The 19356-nt window shown below is 38.5% G+C and overlaps 2 protein-coding genes across 2 annotated transcripts; one reads left to right on the forward strand and one right to left on the reverse strand.

Annotated features, from left to right (window-relative positions):
• Nucleotides 1-80: 80 nt before the first annotated feature.
• LOC139726227 (uncharacterized) lies at nt 81-4116 on the reverse strand. Its single transcript, XM_071637293.1, has 3 exons — nt 3165-4116; nt 2001-2063; nt 81-199 (listed from the first exon to the last, which is right to left on the reverse strand). The coding sequence occupies exons 1-3, from the start codon at nt 4114-4116 to the stop codon at nt 81-83; spliced, it is 1134 nt and encodes a 377-aa protein (XP_071493394.1).
• Nucleotides 4117-12403: 8287 nt separating this feature from the next.
• LOC139726188 (cilia- and flagella-associated protein HOATZ-like) lies at nt 12404-18831 on the forward strand. Its single transcript, XM_071637259.1, has 6 exons — nt 12404-12623; nt 13486-13524; nt 14862-14932; nt 16124-16183; nt 17485-17531; nt 18729-18831. The coding sequence occupies exons 1-6, from the start codon at nt 12404-12406 to the stop codon at nt 18829-18831; spliced, it is 540 nt and encodes a 179-aa protein (XP_071493360.1).
• The last annotated feature ends 525 nt before the right edge of the window (nt 18832-19356 follow it).

Consider the following 19356-nt stretch of genomic DNA (forward strand, 5'->3'; position numbering starts at 1 on the left):
CAGTAATGGACCCTTGACCAATCTGGTAAAGCATTTGACCTTATACACTGGGTCATCTCTCATGCGAGGAACAGCCCCCTCTAGTGGTGGAGAGTGGTCTGCCGCTCTACAAGCTTCTGAATGGTCACGTGACGTGAAGACACCTCTCCCTTCAGCCGATCCTTTTCCTCGAGGTGTTGGGCTAGCTGAGAGCAGGCCCCTGTGAGTGCAAAGGTAAGCACACAGTCAAATTACGTACATCCAATATCCTGTTTGGGGTAAGATTCTACCAACATTTCATTGGCAATACTCATTTATTTACGTCGATGTGAGGCACTTTGTCAGTCAGTTAGAACAATACTCAGTAGTTAGTGGATAGACGAAAAAGGGAAAAGATATAAATTTGATTTAAAACAAAACAAGAGAAGAAACACAAGATGTTTATCATTCAAACTTCACGTGCAATACACAGTACGGTAGTTAGGACAAAAGAGAAACAATGATATTCAATAAAAAGTAACGACAATTGTTCTTCCAGTAATGAATCTAATGCACACACTTACATTGTATGTGACAAAAAGCAAAATGATAAACACAGCGCAAGTTTAAATAGTGGCAGGTAAATGTATGATGAAAGACAAAATTGTATCCAAAAGGTTACTTCTAACACAGATGAATAAACACAGGCACACACACACACTCAATATTCAATATCCACAGCTCACTAAACCCTTCACTGACCTTTGTTCTGTGATTAACACAGTTGTCCCTGATCTGACTATCTATGAATGGAAACTGTGTAATCCTCTTAGCTACTATTGTCGCCAAATGGCCTCTGTTTAACACCGTTCCACAGCAGCGCTTTAAAGGGTTTCTAAAGCTTACATTGTTGCCAAGTTTCATGCACACATTGTTGTGACTGTACATCATTATTTTAGTTGCATAGGGGACCTAAGATACTGACTGTTTAGGCAAGCAGTTTTCAAGGTATGGTTTGATATTGGTCGAGGTGAGGATTCAGCTTTTAACTTTTTGTGAATTAATTAAAAACCACTTTATGAAATGTTTAAGAGCAGACAATACTAAAAGGAATTAAAAGTTTATTTGATGAAAATGGGTTTTGGAATGGCCGAGATATCCAAAGACAAAGCAAAACAAAGCAAAAGGTGGGTCCCACCTTTTACCATGATCACTTTTTTGACATCTCGGCCATTTCAAAACCAATTTTTATCAGATAACTTTCAATTCTTTGTAGAGTAATAAAAAGTATGCTCTTTCATATTTCATAAAAGGTTTCTCATTATTTCAAAACATCATCATCAAAAAACCTTGGAAACCTGGAGCCCCATCTCAACCAAAACTGTACCATCCCTTTAAGTGACATCAGGGCCCCATAACATCATAAAGTTGCTAATTAGTTCAACTCTTGCTGCAGTGATAAATGTCACAGTAATGAAATGGGACCCAGAAGTACAGTGTAACTCAAAATGCAGAGTGTATCAGATAGACCTCCACCAATGCTGCACACTGGCACTGGTCTGACGGTCGAGAACCAGTGAAAATCACTGTTAGACCACTAACTTTTTTCACGATCTTAAACTTCTCCATCTTTTGCCAGTGTGACCGGACGATAATAGATCACGAAGACTTCGCAATCTTAAACTTCTTGATCTTTCGCCAGTCTGACCATGCCTAAAGTAGCTTTTTTTTTGGGGGGGGGAGGAGTAGTTTGCTTTTGAAAATACTATTGTGCACTACATAAAAATCTTAACAATTTATCTCTGAACATATCAGAAAAAGCATACAACAATAGTAAAAAAAACACTTCTAGCAAATTATTTGCTATCTGACAAAAAGTGATACATATTAAAAGTACTTCATGGCTGACTATAGTTGGGCCATTAAACTACTGGTTCAGACCAGCAGACGAAGCAGCATTAACACTTAAAGTTCATAATCACAGACCCTTCTATCAACTTTGACATACCCGATAATATTGCACAAAATACTTCAATACTTACTATTGACAGCCTCCTGAAGAGTTTGAAGATGGTGCTTCAAATCTGGTATCACCATGGTAAATACTGTGAATAGAAGAGACACGCAAAATATAAAGATTATTGAAAGAAACAGACGCATTAATTTACAGTCAACTGTTAAAGTAAATATTGTGTATCTGAAAACTTATGAAAATGATTTTAGTCTTTGCAACTGATTCAGATTGAAGTTTAACATAAAAAATTGATTTTTAAAAAGACAATGGGATATTTTAGGACTCACAACCTCTCCAAATGACATGACAGTTTCTTTTAACAAAGTTTGAATCCAACACCAATCAAATTATCACAATGAGCACTTAAAGGGAAAGTCCATTCTGATACTATGTTGCTTTGAATGAAAACAGAGAAGCAGTGAAAATTTAGGGGGAAATCAGACACACAATCAAAAGTGATGGGCTGATATAAAGGTTTAAGAGTAAGACAAATTGGCAAATCTGTGTGACGTAGGTGTTCAGCAGTTCTCCATTTGTTTTGTACACAAAATTTTGCTAATTTTCATTTTTCTCAAATACTTTGGAACAGATAAAACCTATCTGCAGAGAAGGACATACAAATATGTATTACTCTCGTTCTAGTACCAAGAACAGATCTGGAGAAAATTTTTCTCATGAGGAAGATGAAAATTGTGACTTTTTTGTGAACAAACATAATGAAGAGCTGTTCAACATCAACATCTGTATGTCACACAGAGTTGCCAATTTGCAAATGTTGAGTTGCAAATCTTACTCTTTAAACTTGAACAGGTAATAACTGTCTTTCAAATTTTCAGTGATCCACTCTTCTGATTTTTCTGTTCTATAAGAAGTAACATATACGGATGGAATTCCCTTTTAAAGAGGGCCTACTCGATACTTGGATTTAACTCTGCAGAATAGAATTTCCATTCTTCCTCTTCATTTGTAGTACTTGTGTGAATCAGCACCAATCATCTTTAACCCGCTGAGGACGGACTGATTTTGCTTCAACACCCATTTCCCATAGGCACTTGTCTGAGTATACTCGGGACTCGTCCTCAACGGGTTAAAGCAGGGCCAAGATTCTTTACATGCTGGACATTGCACATGAGCTTTCAAATCAAATGACCAATTAAATCAGCTTGATTTGTCTAAATCTATTGATACTCACGCTGACTCTCCGAAAGGTGTCTGACATTTCTCCACTTCTCATCAATCTCATGTCCATTTAGGTCACCCTCATCATTTTTATCCGATTCCTGGAGTGCGACGAAAGGTCTGACGTTTGATGTTGTCAAGGCACATGATTCCCTGTCACCATTGCTCCTGGTCTTTAACCTCTGTGGATCACAATCGGTTTCAGCCTGGGATCTACTGGAAGCATGCATATGGCCATGGTAGGAGTCTGTATCGTCGTTAGGGATGTTTGCTAAATACTGGGGGTTGCTTTGGCAAGATAGCTTGGTACAATGCTTTGGCATAGCTTCTGTGGGTTTCAAATGTTTTCTCCCAATGGCACTCTTGGGGGTAAGGCCAGGCACCGGGTCAACTGCTTCAGGGATCCCCGCAGCCGGAGACCCGTGCTTAGGCTGCTTCTCAGGCACTTGTTTGCTGTCCCTTGGATCATCTCCACACTTTCCAAACAGGTATTTGGTGTAACTGCGACGTAGCTCCTGGCTCTGCAAGTCTAGCTGGGGATCGCTCTGGCTGATATCCTGCCGGAGGAGTCTCCCCGACGACGATGCCCCCGAGAGCAGGGGGCTGCCGCTGCGGGAGCCCGGATTGCTCTTGCTGACGCGGCTGCGGATGTTCTCCAAGAGCAGCTCACGGCCCAAGTTATTGCTGTTGAAGTTCAGCAGCTGGTCCCGCACGTTCTCCCCGCTGGCCCGGCTCAGGCGACGGGCGAGCTTGTGGAACTTGCGGAAGCAGGAGGGGTGACCCTGAGTCTGGGCATGTATGAGGTCCGGGAGCTGGTTGAAGCCCTGCTGCACTGGCCCGCTGGTCAGGAACTTGGCGCAGATGTTGCAGGTTGTCAGTGCCTCCCCTGTGTCCTGGAGACAGATCTCACACTCAGTCCCATCCAGACTGATGCTGACAAAGCTGTCGTCCTGGTCTGACAGCATTTTGGACTTATGAACAGCCTCTACGTTTTGTCATATTGATACCTGAAAGATAATAATGCCACAGTCAGTTATCTTAATACACATCATCTATGTCTCCTGTTATATTTTCATTGCAATTGATTGACAAATTGCCCCTCAATACTATGTTATCTCTTCAATTTGCAATATATGTCACATGGATCATTAGATTGTTACACATTGCATAGTACCCTCATCAGTGATTTTACAAAATTTCATCACTGCTTTATTTCCAGCAGTCATACCAATGGTTTAATGAGCAATGTAACATCTCCATGCTACAGGTTTGTGTCATGCAGTGTGTAGCTCAAACAAAATAAAGTTAGCTTTATGCTACACTACTGTCCATGAACTTTTGATCTCCCTCTAAATTGAGCCACAGAAAAACATTTACACACACACATAAGAATTATAAAATGCATCCCAAAAAATAAGAACATATCAGTAATCACCATCCAGTAATTGGTGATTATGCAATATATTCACAATCATACCTTTAAAAAGTTACACTATTCTCTCTACATTCTGAAACCATACTGTACTCACGTTTCAGACACACTTGTAAGCTTTTATCTGCATGACTTATCTTTATTTGTTCTTAGATAAGTTCTGTCACAGCTATCCCACAGGTTTACTTGCCTACTGTTTACACTCTTGTGTAATGGTTCTCGATCAAACAGTAAGCACATACGCCTAATGGCCAAGAACAAACAAACTTGAGAGCAGTCTTTTTAATGATACCCAGACAAGCAACACACGCAATTCCTATTTTTTTAAATCTTTTTTTGATAAAAATTGTAAATCACTCTACATAGTAGTTGAAGCATACACATTTCGCAGGTTACAAAAGACTGTGTAGTGGTAAACAAATGTACACTTACATGTATAGGAAAGCTAAAGCCATTTTTAGAAATTAAACACAATGACGTGTGTGACCTGTTTCATTGCAGCAGCATACACTTACACAAAGCACATGCTTTAATGCTTAATTCATTTAATTCCTGAATTGCAAATACCTCATTTTTCTGAAATTAGATTATAATATACAATTTCCAATCATATACACCATAAAGATATATCCAGATGGGACAAAGCAAGATTTATTCTTTCAAAATATCACTTTGTGAAGTGGTATTTGGTACGGTACCACATTTGGTTTTGTAGATCTACTAAGTTGTCGGAAAATGTCTTCAAAATGCTGTGCTCTATGCAAGGAACACATACAGTTTCTGTACCACGATAGCTTTGTTACTCAGTTTCTACGTCTGCAACAAAGAAGTCATACTACTATTATCTAAAGATAGATGATCTGTCAGGCCAAGATTGTAGCCTGTAGTGGCTGAAACGAGTGATCGTATTGTGGAGGATTTGAACTACTCATATTGACAAAAATATATTCTAGGGTGTTCACCAGTATAACCTCCAAGAAGTTACTTTATGAAAGTGATCAGTTGTGACAACACAAAGAAAAAAATATACACAGTTCAAAGGAAGGACATGTGCCTCCGTAAGGCATGTTTATGACTGTAGTATGAGCATACTATATGCACACAATGAGTCGCGAGCTAATCTAGAACTGGTACTCATTATTTCTGTATGCACTTGACAATGTTTATTGCAATAATTTTATCAGTTATGGCCTAATGTCAATGACATCATGGAGAAACTGAAGCATGCGAGAATATCATTCTGTAAGTGTAACCCAAAATATCAATTGGAATTACATTGTAGAGTCATTTTGCTTCAATCAGTAATAACCACAGTACGAGGCAGCTTCCAATCTAATCTTCCGGGGAATTTTCCCATGACTAAGACATTTTGTGGTATAAACTCACTCTTACTCAGTGACTTTAAGTTTAATTTCTTTTGTTGGAAGAGTGCTTTGTGGAGCTGGAGGAGCTGAGAATGTGTGTGAGAATCGAACGTAATGGTAAAGTGGTAGTGGGTACCAAATGCAGTGAAAACAAAATGCCTGAATACCGCTTTCAAACAATGGATTATAACGCACTCAATTATCAGCTAGACCAAAAAGCATCAAACTGTGCAGGTCCTGGGATGACACTTGTGGAAATAAATGGGCTGCCACCATACCAACTAGAACTGGGAAGGAGAAGAAGCAAAACAAACATGTATCCGCACAGTACTGACCACGCAACGTAGACCCTCATTCGCTCCAGAACTAGGTATTGTACACTCTCACCCGTAGCGCCGTAGTAGACCACTTTGTTGCCCTTGTTCAGTTGTTGGCTTCACAAACTGGCACTTGGCAGACAGCTAGCTATCGTCCAATCGACTCCAGTCATGTTAGACGATGTTATAAAGTCTAAAGAGTTTACCTCGTTACTGCTGGTGCTAGCTTTGGGCTAATATCCACGTTTCTCTTACCTTGAAGGTGGTTATATCAGCATATCATCAGACTCGATCGTAAAGACTGTTAGTGCAGCCCTTTTCTAGATTCTAGATCCACTTCACATCATCACGAACACTCTCTCGTACCCGAACTGCACTTGGTTTATCTCTGCCATGCAGCGCAGCGCATACAAACAATGCGGCAGAGCAGCGATCCGCGAGCGGGGCATCTACAGTGCAGCTGACAGTGTACAGGAAGATACTTGCGTACTCGATGTGAGGTCAACGGCCTTCTGTAATGTTTACACCGTGACGCCCCGATCCCATCAACAAAAATTATTTTAGCCTCGTAGTGTTTCTTGTTCCCCTCACAGTTAGTTTGTGAGTATCATAGAGCTATGAAAGGAAAACAGTCTGTAATATAGTAAGTTTTGATGTATTATCATAATCATTATTGTTATCACATTTATATCATAATTATTACCATACTTATAATTATAGGCCACTATTATCATCATCATCATCATCATCATCATCATCATCATCAATGATTAGCATTGTTATCACCATCATTATTAAAGGTAGGTTCTGTTATTATTGTTGTCATTCTGCTCATCACTTGCTGCTCCATCCAATAATGATAATAACAATGACGATAATAATAATAATAACGATGATAACAATAACAATATTATTCATAGTAACGTCGATAATGCTAATAGTAGAAGTAAGGTAGTAGTAGTAGTAACGTTAGTAGTAGTAGTAGTAGAAGTAGTAGTAGTAGTAGTAGTAGCAGTAGTAGCGGCAGAGGTAGTAGGCCTATAGTAGTAGTAATTATAATGATAAAAATAACTACCATGGAAATAATTTTGCTATGGCATGTCAACATCATTAACTACTAGTACTCACATATCATACTTTGCTTTGAGAGTTTCTGGTAAAGAGGGCAGAGGTTACTTCAAAATTATAGTATGTGAATTACTGAGGGACGCAGCCCCGAGGTGAATAGCAGGCCTACTTTTGGAGGCACCGGTTGAGACCCATGTAGCTTTAAAAAGAAACTCGAAAATAGGAAGAGTATATTTGTTTTATATTGGGCATCAAAATTTTAAACAAAAGAAGGGGAAATGTGAGGAAAGAAGTCATGGGATGGGTGCGATGTTTTGGAGGGATTGTACAGTGACTGTACCAAGGTGTTGTACTTCCATTAGCTAAAATCTAGGGCGCGATGTCACAGTAAGTTGGTGGATTGCTTTGTTATGTCACAAACTTATTGCTTCGTTAAATTTACTGTGACCGGAAGCTACAGCGCGCAATAAGAATTTGTTTTGTGTTGTCACAATTGCTTTATTAGAAATTGTTACTTTTCACAATAACAGCGCGCGATGCCAGAATTGCTTTGTGATGTCACAATTACTTTGTTACATCAGTTAACAAAGTTATCGTATCAAGTTGCAGGGCTCTGTCAGAATTGCTTTGTGATGTCACAATTATTTTTATCAATTACCTCCGCCAGGGAAGGAGGTTATGTTTTCATCGACGTTGGTTTGTTGGTTTGTCCGTGTGCAAAATAACTCAAAAAAAAAATTGTGCACGGATTTGGATGAAACTTGCAGGAAACGTTGAGAATAACACAAGGAACATTATGATTGAATTTTGGTAGTGATTCGGAAATGTTCATGGATTTTATAAAGGATTTTCAATATTTTGGCAGGTAGGGTCAATGAACTTGGGAGTTCAAGCTGCGCATTTTTTAGGTTTTCATACGGGCACAAAAGTGCGTGCTCTAGCAGCTGAGGCTTATGACGTATAAACAAAGGCTTCTATATTGGGAAATCGGGCGATTTCAGCATGCATACGTATGGTGGGGGGTCACTGACCTCTAAGAGCAAGATCATCGGTGGAATGTAGCTGCTGCTGCAGCTTGGTGGAGGTCTGCTCTCTCAGAGTGCTTTTCTATTTTGACAAAGTGATCGCAAGAAGCTGCAGCACTCCATGTCAGGATTGCTTTGTGATGTAAAGTCACTATTAACTTTATTACATGAAAGAAAGATTTAATTTGTAGAGGGAGACAAAGTGAAGAAATTCGCACCTGAACTTTATTACAATTTACAAAATGATCGTAAGGAGCAGCGCTCCATGTCAGACTTGCTTTGTGATGTCACAACTGATTTGTGATATCATTTCACAAAATAGAGTACACTCTTTTGACAATGCCATCATAAAGAATGAAGACATTTTGCAAACAGTACACCATGGAGTGATTCTGACATTGCTGAAAATACATGTAGGCCTATTTAAAATCACTTGAGTCTCTTTCAACTCATCGATAAAGGATATTTTTAATCCAAAATATAATATACAAATAAAATTTGCCTAGAGAGTTTCTGGATAAAACTATGAGCAGGAGTTGACTCCAAAACAATTATGTACTGAAGGGCACAGCATACGAGTAATCGTATTTACGGGAGAGGCACAACCCCTCAGTAATAGTAGCTACTTCTGGAGGCACCGAGCCTCATAATTTTAATCAGAAACTCGAAAATCGGGACGATTTTGTCTTATATTTAGGGATCAAAAATTTAATCAAGAGAAGAGAAAATATGAGCCGAAAAATCGTGTGGTAATCATATGGAGAATGGGCGGTGATGTTACAAATATTCTTTTGTGCCAAGTCACAAGACACGACAGTACGAAGCAGCACGCGAGTGCTTTGTGTTGTCACGATTGCTTGACATCATCACAAATAGTCCAATATTTGGAAAATATTGTCATAAACAGTGAAGTAACTTTCTAGTTAGTATACCATGAAGTGTCAAACAGGCCAACATTCTCAAATAATTGAAAATGTATAGTATGATCAGGTGAAACTCTCTCAACCAATCATTAGAGGAGTAATATTTTGATCCTAAATATGATTGACATACATAAAATCACGTAAAGTTCTTTCAACCAATCACTATATAGAGGATTAGTTTTGATCTAAAATATATTCTTATCAACACTATTCAACAAACAATGAATATGAGTTCACGGTGGCATACTTGAGTCATAAACTGCGATGACAAGTAATTAAATACACAGGTTTCACATGTGCAGCCCTCCATAAAATCATCTCAAGACAGGATAACACCAAGGCGGTACTCTCTAAAAAAAATCGAGTGAAAATTTTCACTCTAAAAAGAGTGAATACAAAAAAGAGTGAATTTCGAGTGAAATTGGAGTGAATTTTGAGTGAAAATGCTCATTTTCACTCATTTTGGAGTGACGTCAGGGATCACTCGAAGATTTTGGAGTGATCCCTGACGTCACTCCAAAATGAGTGAAAATGAGCATTTTCACTCAAAATTCACTCCAATTTCACTCGAAATTCATTCTTTTTTGGTATTCACTCTTTTTAGAGTGAAAATTTTCACTCGATTTTTTTTTAGAGAGTAGGCTACTTTGCAAGCTCACCTACTATACCTTCTTGATTATATAAAACTAATGTATGATGCATCAATTCAATATGTTAATATTTCAGAGGTCATATTGCATACAGGTGTCTACCCACGTGCAAGAATAGATAAATAAATATATGAATTAATGAAGAGCGTAATCTTTAAAGGCAACATCGAATCAAGTCAAAATAATGAATGCATATGAGCCATAGATAAATTGCTAAAAATGTTATCCATCCAATGCACAGAGTATATACGCCTAACTATAAGTACATCAACATATTCAGTGTTATTAGAGTTAATAAAAAAAATGTTGATGCAAATAGTTGAACATCAGCAAACCAACACTGAAACGTCAAGAAACAACGAAAGTCCTTGATTAATTTTCTAATCAGTCTAATTCTGGTTCTTTCTTGATGTCCGTCATAAAAGCTTTTATTTAACGAGACCGCTACGCCGTCGACAAGAAGAGCCATGTGATGGCGCTCTCCAATTTCTTGTTTGACTCTATGTTGTTTTCTAATATTGATGGGGTCTGAAATGTATCAAAATCCTTATCATGGATCTCCATGGTTGTTTCTTTTCCTTCAGCCTGTTGAGTAGTATTGGACCATTTCGTTTACTTGCTCTCTTCGGCAGCGATTTATACTCAGCGTTCGTGTTATTGCTGGGTATCAGGGCAAGGAAGCCTCGAAGAAGCATTGTGTGAAGGTAATATTCGTTCGAAGGTTCGTTTATCTGGTTAAATGAAATAAGGTTTGTTTTTCCGAATGCTCATTTTTTCGAAACACATAATCCCTTCAAGGCCCTACCTAGATGTCCGTTGATCTAAAGATGAATCAGGGTATGTATGTTAATCCAAACATTTTTATGGCGTTATTCCAAAGATTCGTTAGCCCTTATGAAAAAAGTTCGTTATTCCGAAGGTTCGTTTACTAGTATCTGACAATGAAAATGGGGAAAAAAAGTGCGTACTATAAAGTAATGAACCACGTGAATTGAAAAGTTTTTTATTCCATTTCCGGATCAAGAACCGTGTTCCACTCTCGGCGAACAAACCTTCGAATACGACCCTTTAATTTCATTACCGGGAGAAACGAACTTTCGGAATAAGGAATCTTTGGAATAGCGACTCTTCAGAATAGAGAACCTTCGGAATAACAAACTTTCGAAAGAATGAATTGTAACCGTTAAGGCAATCTACTGTAAACTATGTATGCATGCATACAATTTGAATACATAACAGAGACGGACAGGGTCTATATGAATCGTGATTCCATAATTGAAACGTTCAGTGATACAGACGTGCATTTTCATACAGACTTATAAAATCTGTCATCCCCCCCCCCCCCCAATGCTGATTATTGTTTTCCTCCAACAAACTCAAAACAATAATAACAGCTGCATGATCTTGAATATTCCATCATTTTAATACCGTAGGGCCACTTTACAATATAGTCGCCAGCGAAGGCAATATCATGATGATCCATTATCAATATTATTTTCCAGGCACGTTATTTTGTTGCCCAAAAGGAGAAAGACATAAACTGCGTGGACTTGTATTTTCAAGTGGAACATTATTTAACTTTAGAATCATTTTAGTTTTCGGGCTTTTCATTCTTGCACACTTTCTATTTTTTTCTCAGAAGATCTCGGACATTTTTATTTTTTGAAATACGACAAATTGTCCTTTAAAAAAAGACAGATCATTGAGAAACACATAAGGACAAGAGAAATGGGAAAGAGCAGTCTTCCAGTCTCACATCGACAGTGAAGAAATCAAAATTGTGCAAATTAATCAATCGATGCATATCTGAAGAAGAATAGATATTGGATGATGATGAAATGACAGATATTCACACAAACTGTTACCTAATTGTAGTATGGACAAACAGTGTGTACCCTAGCTTTATCATTAATAACAATGTCAAGGAGAATTCCGCATCTGTTTTTTTTTTCTTTTTTTAAAGGAAAAATACCCGCTTTCTGAGTTAGGCCAGTTCAAGTGCTCTTTCACCATGCTATAAAAGTAAAAGTAATTAAGCTGAATTTTAAACTTTTGAATCGATTGTCCGGTTTTCCCCAAACTTCGGTGATAACTAAATTGTGTTCTTCTAATGCAGCTGCTTTCATTCAATCCGAATTACATTTTACGTTGGCTTGGGTTTCCTTTTTGTACGAGTGCAGAGAAAAAAAATAAATGCATTTTTCCCCAAAATCCCACTCGATATCACCTATCCTATTTGCCTCTGACATTGGGTTCATACACTCTTAAAGATAAAAAGAAATTAAAGAGCTAAGAAGTAGACAGCAAAATAATAATATTCGCTCAATGCACATTCATACCCCCAAATAAATATTGCTTATTTTGCCAGTGAACGTGTAGGCCAGAACGGGTTGATAGAGAATGCCTCCCTCTCTTGACGAAAATGGGACATTTAGATGGAGACGGAAGTCGGCGTTCTTGACAACGAACGAAAATGGCGTCCACTCTATCAGAAAATTTTGGCAGCTGTGCGAACCATTTATCCGGCGAAGAAAGAATTCCTGAGTTGACAGAGTTCAGTGGCTCAAGTGATGAAGACAAAGCATGTGCAAAATTATTTTGGCAATCGCTGACCTTACACCCGCCAATCGAGTCGAGGCTTGTATCAGGAGATATGAGGCAAAGGCTGCCAGTTGCAGGCCCGTTTGTGCAAGGTACGTCTGCAGTCCCGTACATTACTATTGGTGTATTGTTGCTCGTGGCATCCACTGAATCAAAAGCATAATTTGCGCATATCATATCAATGAAGTGTGTCTGTGACAAATTGTCACTTCTGACAGATAGCTTCTCTAGTAATCATTTTTAACTTCACTATACTGTAGGGATATTTAATAGTGCTTGTTGTGCATGTTGTGATTAGCCACACATTCCATCACAGTGCTGCCCTGGCCCTGAGGCTGAGTGATAAATTACTTGATGTATCCAGAGCAGAGGTTTTCAGTCTAACCAGTGAATTAGATCAACAGTTAGAACTAGCTAGACCTTACTCAATTCAGAATGATCCGGAGCAATACAGAACAGAAGTTGAATTGATAGAGCGACAGCACTATTAGTACTAGTAAGTCCATAAATACTACACCAAAAGTAGATCTACTCACAATTAACCAAAACTTCATGTCATACACTATTGTATGTGCCAATATTAAGAGAAGAAGATTCTTGAAGAAGTATTGTTGCAACTAACACAAAATGATCCAGTCCGTATTGTATGATTATCAATTTTATTCTAAGTTTCAAACCAATATTTTTACCGTCAAACTAACGGATAAAACATCTATAGAAGTGGAGTCTAGACATCTATTTGTAATTTTATGTGATTTTATCATTAATGTTTTTCAAACCTTTGTCATAACAATTGTAAGGTAAAACCATCCATACACCCTCCTGTATTTGTAAATGTACCATACTAAATATTCTATTGTGAATGTAATGATTTTAGTATCAGCCATTGATGATGACAATAGAGTGAATCAAGAATCATAGTCAGTATTCCTTTCCACTATTTTTTCCTCACAGAAAAGAACTTTGCGCACCAAGTTATTGAAGATGATCCAAGTAAGTGTATGTTGTATATCTTAATGAATTCTGTTTAGAGGAGCACAAGGAGCAAAGCACATTATTCGACAGAAAATAAATGTCAGTTATTAAACTGAAAACACACATTTAATCCACTGCCTGAACAGCATATCTTATTTTCAATGCCATTACACTGTACCTGTTTACCATCTTCTGCAAGGCACTTTCTGATAACCAGGCATTGATGATTGAGAAGGCTTGCAAATGGAAAGGGTCTATCATAATTCAAAGAAAATTGTTTTGCCTCTGGTTTGAAACAAAGTATTTATAATTGTGCATATGAATACATATAAAGCCTCACATCACATGAATTGTCTAGGCTCATTCCCAGTTATTGTTTCTTTTTCTCAGCAATGTGTGGAACTTGGAGAGTGGTATCCTTGATTGTCTGTGACAACCACCTGTATCTATCAACAAAGTTTGTGTCAAAACTACAAAAATATTATGTTTAGCCTTTATGTTCCTGGGGCTGGGCACTGATCTGAACTTGCCAAAGCATTCAGTAATTTATCCAAACATGACCTAGAGTCTACCTAGTTAACAAGCCCGTCCAGATTGAGCAATATGCACCAGTCCAACAGGAAGGCCAGGGTGACACAATGGGGATTAAGGGGATTAGGAAATCTCTATTCATTGCCAATATTGGCCAAGAAAGCACTCCAGCTTGCCTGCCAATTGACAAAGCACAGCAGGGGTTGAATGGTATGATCACATTATATTGTTACCTACATTGTAGAGAATGTGGACAAAGGAGCTAAATACATAGTCAATTTCCACATTAGATGACTTCTTGTCTGTACTGCATCAGCTCATTTCACTGAGAATGTTTATCAATGTATGTAAAAGTGACTTGTTAATTGGCTATATTCACTTCTTGTTGTCAAAGGCAAAATTTTTGTCATTTTTGAGTGTCATGTCGTCTTCCTAATGACCAAACCCTGCGAGCATCAGCCTAATAATCAACACTGACTTCAATATAACCGCAACATCTACTTCAGCGTTGTCAAACACATCAACACAAACATGACTACCGGTGGCAATATTTGTAATATATTGTAAAACGAGGAATGTTCGTGTGCATTCCAATTTCGCAAATTTTGCGAGCGGCAACATTCGCAAAATTAAAATGCACTCAAAAGTTCTTGCCTACACAATATGCATTGGTGCCAGTGGTAAGTCGCGAAAATTTCATGCTGCGAGAAAGGCTGTTGGTTCCAATTCGCGAAATGTTCATGCTGCGAATATATCGAGTTTTACAGTATGTCATATGACTGAGGATTGTTTCAGAACATATCTTTTATGTCTTTCCCTCGCAGAGTTACAAGCCTTCCTTGCCACAGCTCATACCCAGATGATCCATGAAGAAAGCCAGAAACTGACACATCTTGTAAGTTACAAATTACAACAAAAAATGGAAACAAGGAAATATGTTTCTGTAAAGGCCCCGAAACAAGTCAATCATTCAAAGTCAAATTTAGGATATGCAGTAGATCTTGCATAGGTTTACAAATCACTCTAGTTGATGCAATGAGAAGGTCTCAAATTTCTCTTTCCTTTCAATATTTTGTTAATTTCTGCAGAAAAGTCAACAGATATTCTCTGGACGAAGTGCATATTAAATTATGCCAGGTTTACTGTGTGTTCCACTGCGGACATATTGTTTACCTTCAAGTGGGTTCTGTAGCACAGGAAGGTATTAAATTAATAGTGATCTATTCAATTCCAGCTAAGCAACAATTACAGGGATGTAGAAAAAAGTTGGCGCAATGTTTGTTTGTTTGTTTTTTATGGATGATACTATGAAAAATGATTTCTTGGCTAAAGTATCAACATGGTCGTGAAGAAATTGTCCTTGAAAGTTCAGTATGTGACAGTACATGCACAAGATATGAGGAGTATGGGATCACTCATACACGTATATGATATCATGGTCATAAAATCAAGCGTTTAGTTGCAATATGCCTATGTACAGGGCACTATTATTGATAAGTTCCTCACAGTCTAGTGATTATGATGTGTCAAACTTTTATATGAGCCCTTTCCCCCTTTCACTGCTCTTGTTGTTTTCCTGGAGGATATTTTGGTATGCCACCATCACCTTGTCATATCTCATGTAATTTGTTGTGATGCTGCCCCCTATGTTCTGATGTTTACAGGCTGTCATGTCCGATTTCTTGAGTGTGCCCTAAAGGAAACAATGCTTGTTGGATTGCGGTCAAACTTGCCATGGAGATGTATTGTGGGAGAATCTAGAAGGCTATGATATCTAGTGATGGCGCCCTCATTGTTCAGACTTTTAGACTTGAGTCAAACAATGACAAAGATATTCCATCTCTATAATAAAGTGTTACACATGGCAGAATTTCAGTTGGCTTGAAGGATACTTTTATGTCTCACAGCAACTCAACATTTCTAGTTTGTTCCAATAGCTCTTATATTTGGATAATGTCCAGTATGGAATGGGCATGATACAGAGAATAACTTTCAAGTGAGGGCGGTGGTTAGGAATAACAGGTCAGTCGCTACTCTATAGCCTCTGGTTTAATGTTCTTGTTTCATTGTGTTTTTCTCTGTTCAGGCTATGAGGAGGGAAGAAACCAGACTTATCCTAGAGAAGCGGAAAGCAGAGAGAACAGAGGTAAGCAGCTTCTTACAAAATGAACCTTAGCTGCAGGGGCGGATCCAGGAATTCCATAAAGAGGGGGCGCCATTACAAAATTAAAGGGGGGCGCACTTGCCCCCCCCCCCCATTTTTTTTCTTTTTATTTCTTTTGTTTTAACAAAAAAGGAGGGCGCGTGCCTGGTGCGCCCCTGCCTGGATCCGCCACTGACCTGTGACAAATGCGGTATGAGCTGTTATTTTCGCCAGGTAATGGACATTTTCGGAAGATGTTTTCACAAATTGACACTGAGGCTGTAATACACTGTAAGTGCACTGCCACCCTAGTGCATGGTGACATTTTTGCGTGTCATTAAATTCACGGTCCAACGATGATTCACGAATTTTGCGAAAATAACAGCTTATACAGAATTGTCCACCTTCAAAGGGGATATAGAGCTTGAAATCAGCGTATGACATTGGATTTTTTGTAAGTTGCATGTTACTTGTAGCTAACCAATGGCTGGTGCGGGGGGAGGGGTGAGAGGGGTGGGGGAGAGAAGGAGGGGGAGAACTTGGACCGCTGACACAGTGTACTTTGTCCAGAATGCATGATCAGCTAAGCTGTCTGACTTAGATTTATATAAAAATAAATCTAAAATACACCAGGTAACGTCCATATGGGACAATGTGCTTTGGACAGCGCTACTGGCTTTCCCTTTGCAATGTATGCTTTGAGAAGGAGTATTTGTGCTGGTAGGTCGTACTGAGATATATATGCAAAGGGAACAGTTCCCGTACGATATGCTGGAAGGTTAGCAGGAGAATCGGCTACGATGCCCGAGTGCTGATCTTTCATAATCTAGCGCAGCACCCTTGATGTTCCAAGCACTGGTGAGCAGCAAGAACCCAAAATGGGACATGTGATCATTAGACACGATCCATGCTGTACCAGCAACGTTTTACTGCCTCTGAACCTTATTCATATAGAATGCTGTTGAATCATGCATTATGTGCTTTTCACCTATTACATACCAAATACACGAGAAGGAACTTTGATGAATTATTGAGCACTAAGCATTCTCCCACACCATAAATGATATGAAATTGAGAAAAAGAAATCACCCATGAGCATATGAAGGGTTTTTGCAGCATAATCAAGTATTAAAAGCAAAATGTAGAGAGGTTTCCTGGAAATACTGTTTTTAGTCTCACAAGCTTGTATAGCTTGCCTCATATTGTGATCTTTCAATGATCGCCCCTCGATGTGAGATTGGATTCCAACACCTCAAAGCATGTCTTTAATTTCTTTTTGTGTTTTTTATTTTATTCTTTTGCAGAAAGAAAGCATCTCACATAGGACAAGAAGGCCTCTGGTACCAGAAGAGTAAGTCACTTTCCCTTCAGAAGTTATGAAAAGTTGTTAGATTTTTTTTTTCTTTTAACTGGACTATTGTAAGATTAACATCTTTCTGATATGTTGGTCTTCGGACATTTTATTTTAGAGCTGTGTCTTCATGTTTCATGATATTTCTTTACAATGCTGCTTTGAAAAGAGAACAGATACCTACTATTTCGCTGGCATTTTTTTTCTGTAAATTTCACAAAGCATCCAATATTTGCCAAACTAAAAACTCATGAAAATGTTACCCTGTACATTAACACAAATGTGCTGTATATTGTATCTAAGGTGGGAAATTACAAAGTTTTCTCCATGAAAGAAATTATATCTATATCTCACTCATTTGGGTTGTCACAGACGTTACAAAATATTGTTCTTGCAAATATATACTGCATACAGTGCATGGGTACGGTATACAATGTCTTTATCTCTTTTCCAGGTAATTTGCAAGGTGCAGGGTTTTAATTCGTAAATGTAACTATCATTTCTTTAGTGTCTGTACTTTTTTCCTCTCGTGTGACCAAAATCCTTTAAAGACCCAATAGTTTGGAGATTCATGGTTGGCCTGATTCGTTCACTGCCCTTAAAGGTACAATCGAAACCCACAACTAGCACCAGTCAGCGACAATTATGTGCATCGAAGCGTAGACTTATCAGTAACGGTCAACTCCTGTCAAGAATCTTTGGCTGTGTGTGTGTGCTTACATAGAGATCAGTGATAAAGCTCTGCCCAGTTTGTTACAGGGATTCTCAAATACATTCAAACCAGGCAAGCCTTCCTACTGCATGGTATCCCAACGCCCTCACCATGTCCTTTGTTAGTCACATTAATATCTTAGAAACATGCAAGTTATCCTGAGTCGAGGGGAAGGTGCATTCCAATGTCTTTTGTTAAACATATCAGTACTTTGGCATTGATTGACAGATGAAGTCACAACAGGAATATTGGTTTGGAAAGATTTTCTGTGGCCGTATCCAAGTAATCTGAATAAAAATAGAAGAAAAATTAGTGAAAAATGTATGGAATGTTTCTAGGTATTCCTTTCACCGCAAGAGTGATGTTGAGGGTATCATATATCAACACAAATCAACATGCATTTGTATTTCAGGGAAGCTTTAAGTTTTTTGTGATCATTTGCCTAACTGTAAGGTTTTGAATCTTGAATTTGACTGTCATTTCAGCGAGTACGAGATGCCGGATGAAGAAGGGGAAGTAGCCATGCAGGAGCTGGACAACTTTGACAAGGTGATGGAGAACAAGTCACGGAAGAACATCGTGGTCTGATAAGCTTTGCCTCATTTCCATGGATATGCGTCATCGGACCACAAATTGATTGAGACTATGCTCGGGAGGGAGAGCTGCTTCAAATGGTGGCAGTGGCACAAAGGCAGGGGATCAGTGAAGATTTCAAGGGCACTCTGACCATTCATAAGAAACCATAATTATGGCGATACATATAGTAATGCGATGAAGTCGTGTTACTTCCCATTCTGCGTTAAGATTACCGTCAGACATTGCTGTTATATCAATCAGTGTTTTTTGGTAATGTAGTAATTGGAAACAAGGCTTTCCCATAGTCATTCTCCAGGACATGTGTGTGACTCTGCAAAAGCTGGAACCATTCTCCGTCCATGTTACTTACCATTGTCTTCCGTTACACGGGGACAGGGATTTAAGCACCTCCCATCACTTTGAAGATGTCAGCCTCTTTCTAAATTTATCTGCAGTGCTGTAATCTGAAGTCCATTCCATGCGATCTTGTACAATTCTGACACTCACACTTTCATTCCAAAGTCGAAATTGATTTTT

The sequence above is a fragment of the Diadema antillarum genome, unplaced genomic scaffold, assembly GCF_040938485.1.
Source record: "Diadema antillarum isolate AM-2024a unplaced genomic scaffold, OU_Dant_1.0 seq00000081_RagTag, whole genome shotgun sequence".
In the NCBI taxonomy this organism is placed as follows: domain Eukaryota; kingdom Metazoa; phylum Echinodermata; class Echinoidea; order Diadematoida; family Diadematidae; genus Diadema; species Diadema antillarum.

Bases quoted from the DNA above. Each gene is read 5' to 3' on its own strand.
- LOC139726227 (XM_071637293.1), bottom strand. From the start codon at position 4,116: ATGCTGTCAGACCAGGACGACAGCTTTGTCAGCATCAGTCTGGATGGG. The intron at 2,064-3,164 runs GTGAGTATCAAT...TTCTATTCACAG, and splicing joins ACACCTTTCGGAGAGTCAGC to TATTTACCATGGTGATACCA. The intron at 200-2,000 runs GTAAGTATTGAA...TTGCACTCACAG, and splicing joins TCTTCAGGAGGCTGTCAATA to GGGCCTGCTCTCAGCTAGCC.
- LOC139726188 (XM_071637259.1), top strand. From the start codon at position 12,404: ATGGCGTCCACTCTATCAGAAAATTTTGGCAGCTGTGCGAACCATTTA. The intron at 12,624-13,485 runs GTACGTCTGCAG...TTTTCCTCACAG, and splicing joins TGCAGGCCCGTTTGTGCAAG to AAAAGAACTTTGCGCACCAA. The intron at 17,532-18,728 runs GTAAGTCACTTT...CTGTCATTTCAG, and splicing joins AGGCCTCTGGTACCAGAAGA to CGAGTACGAGATGCCGGATG.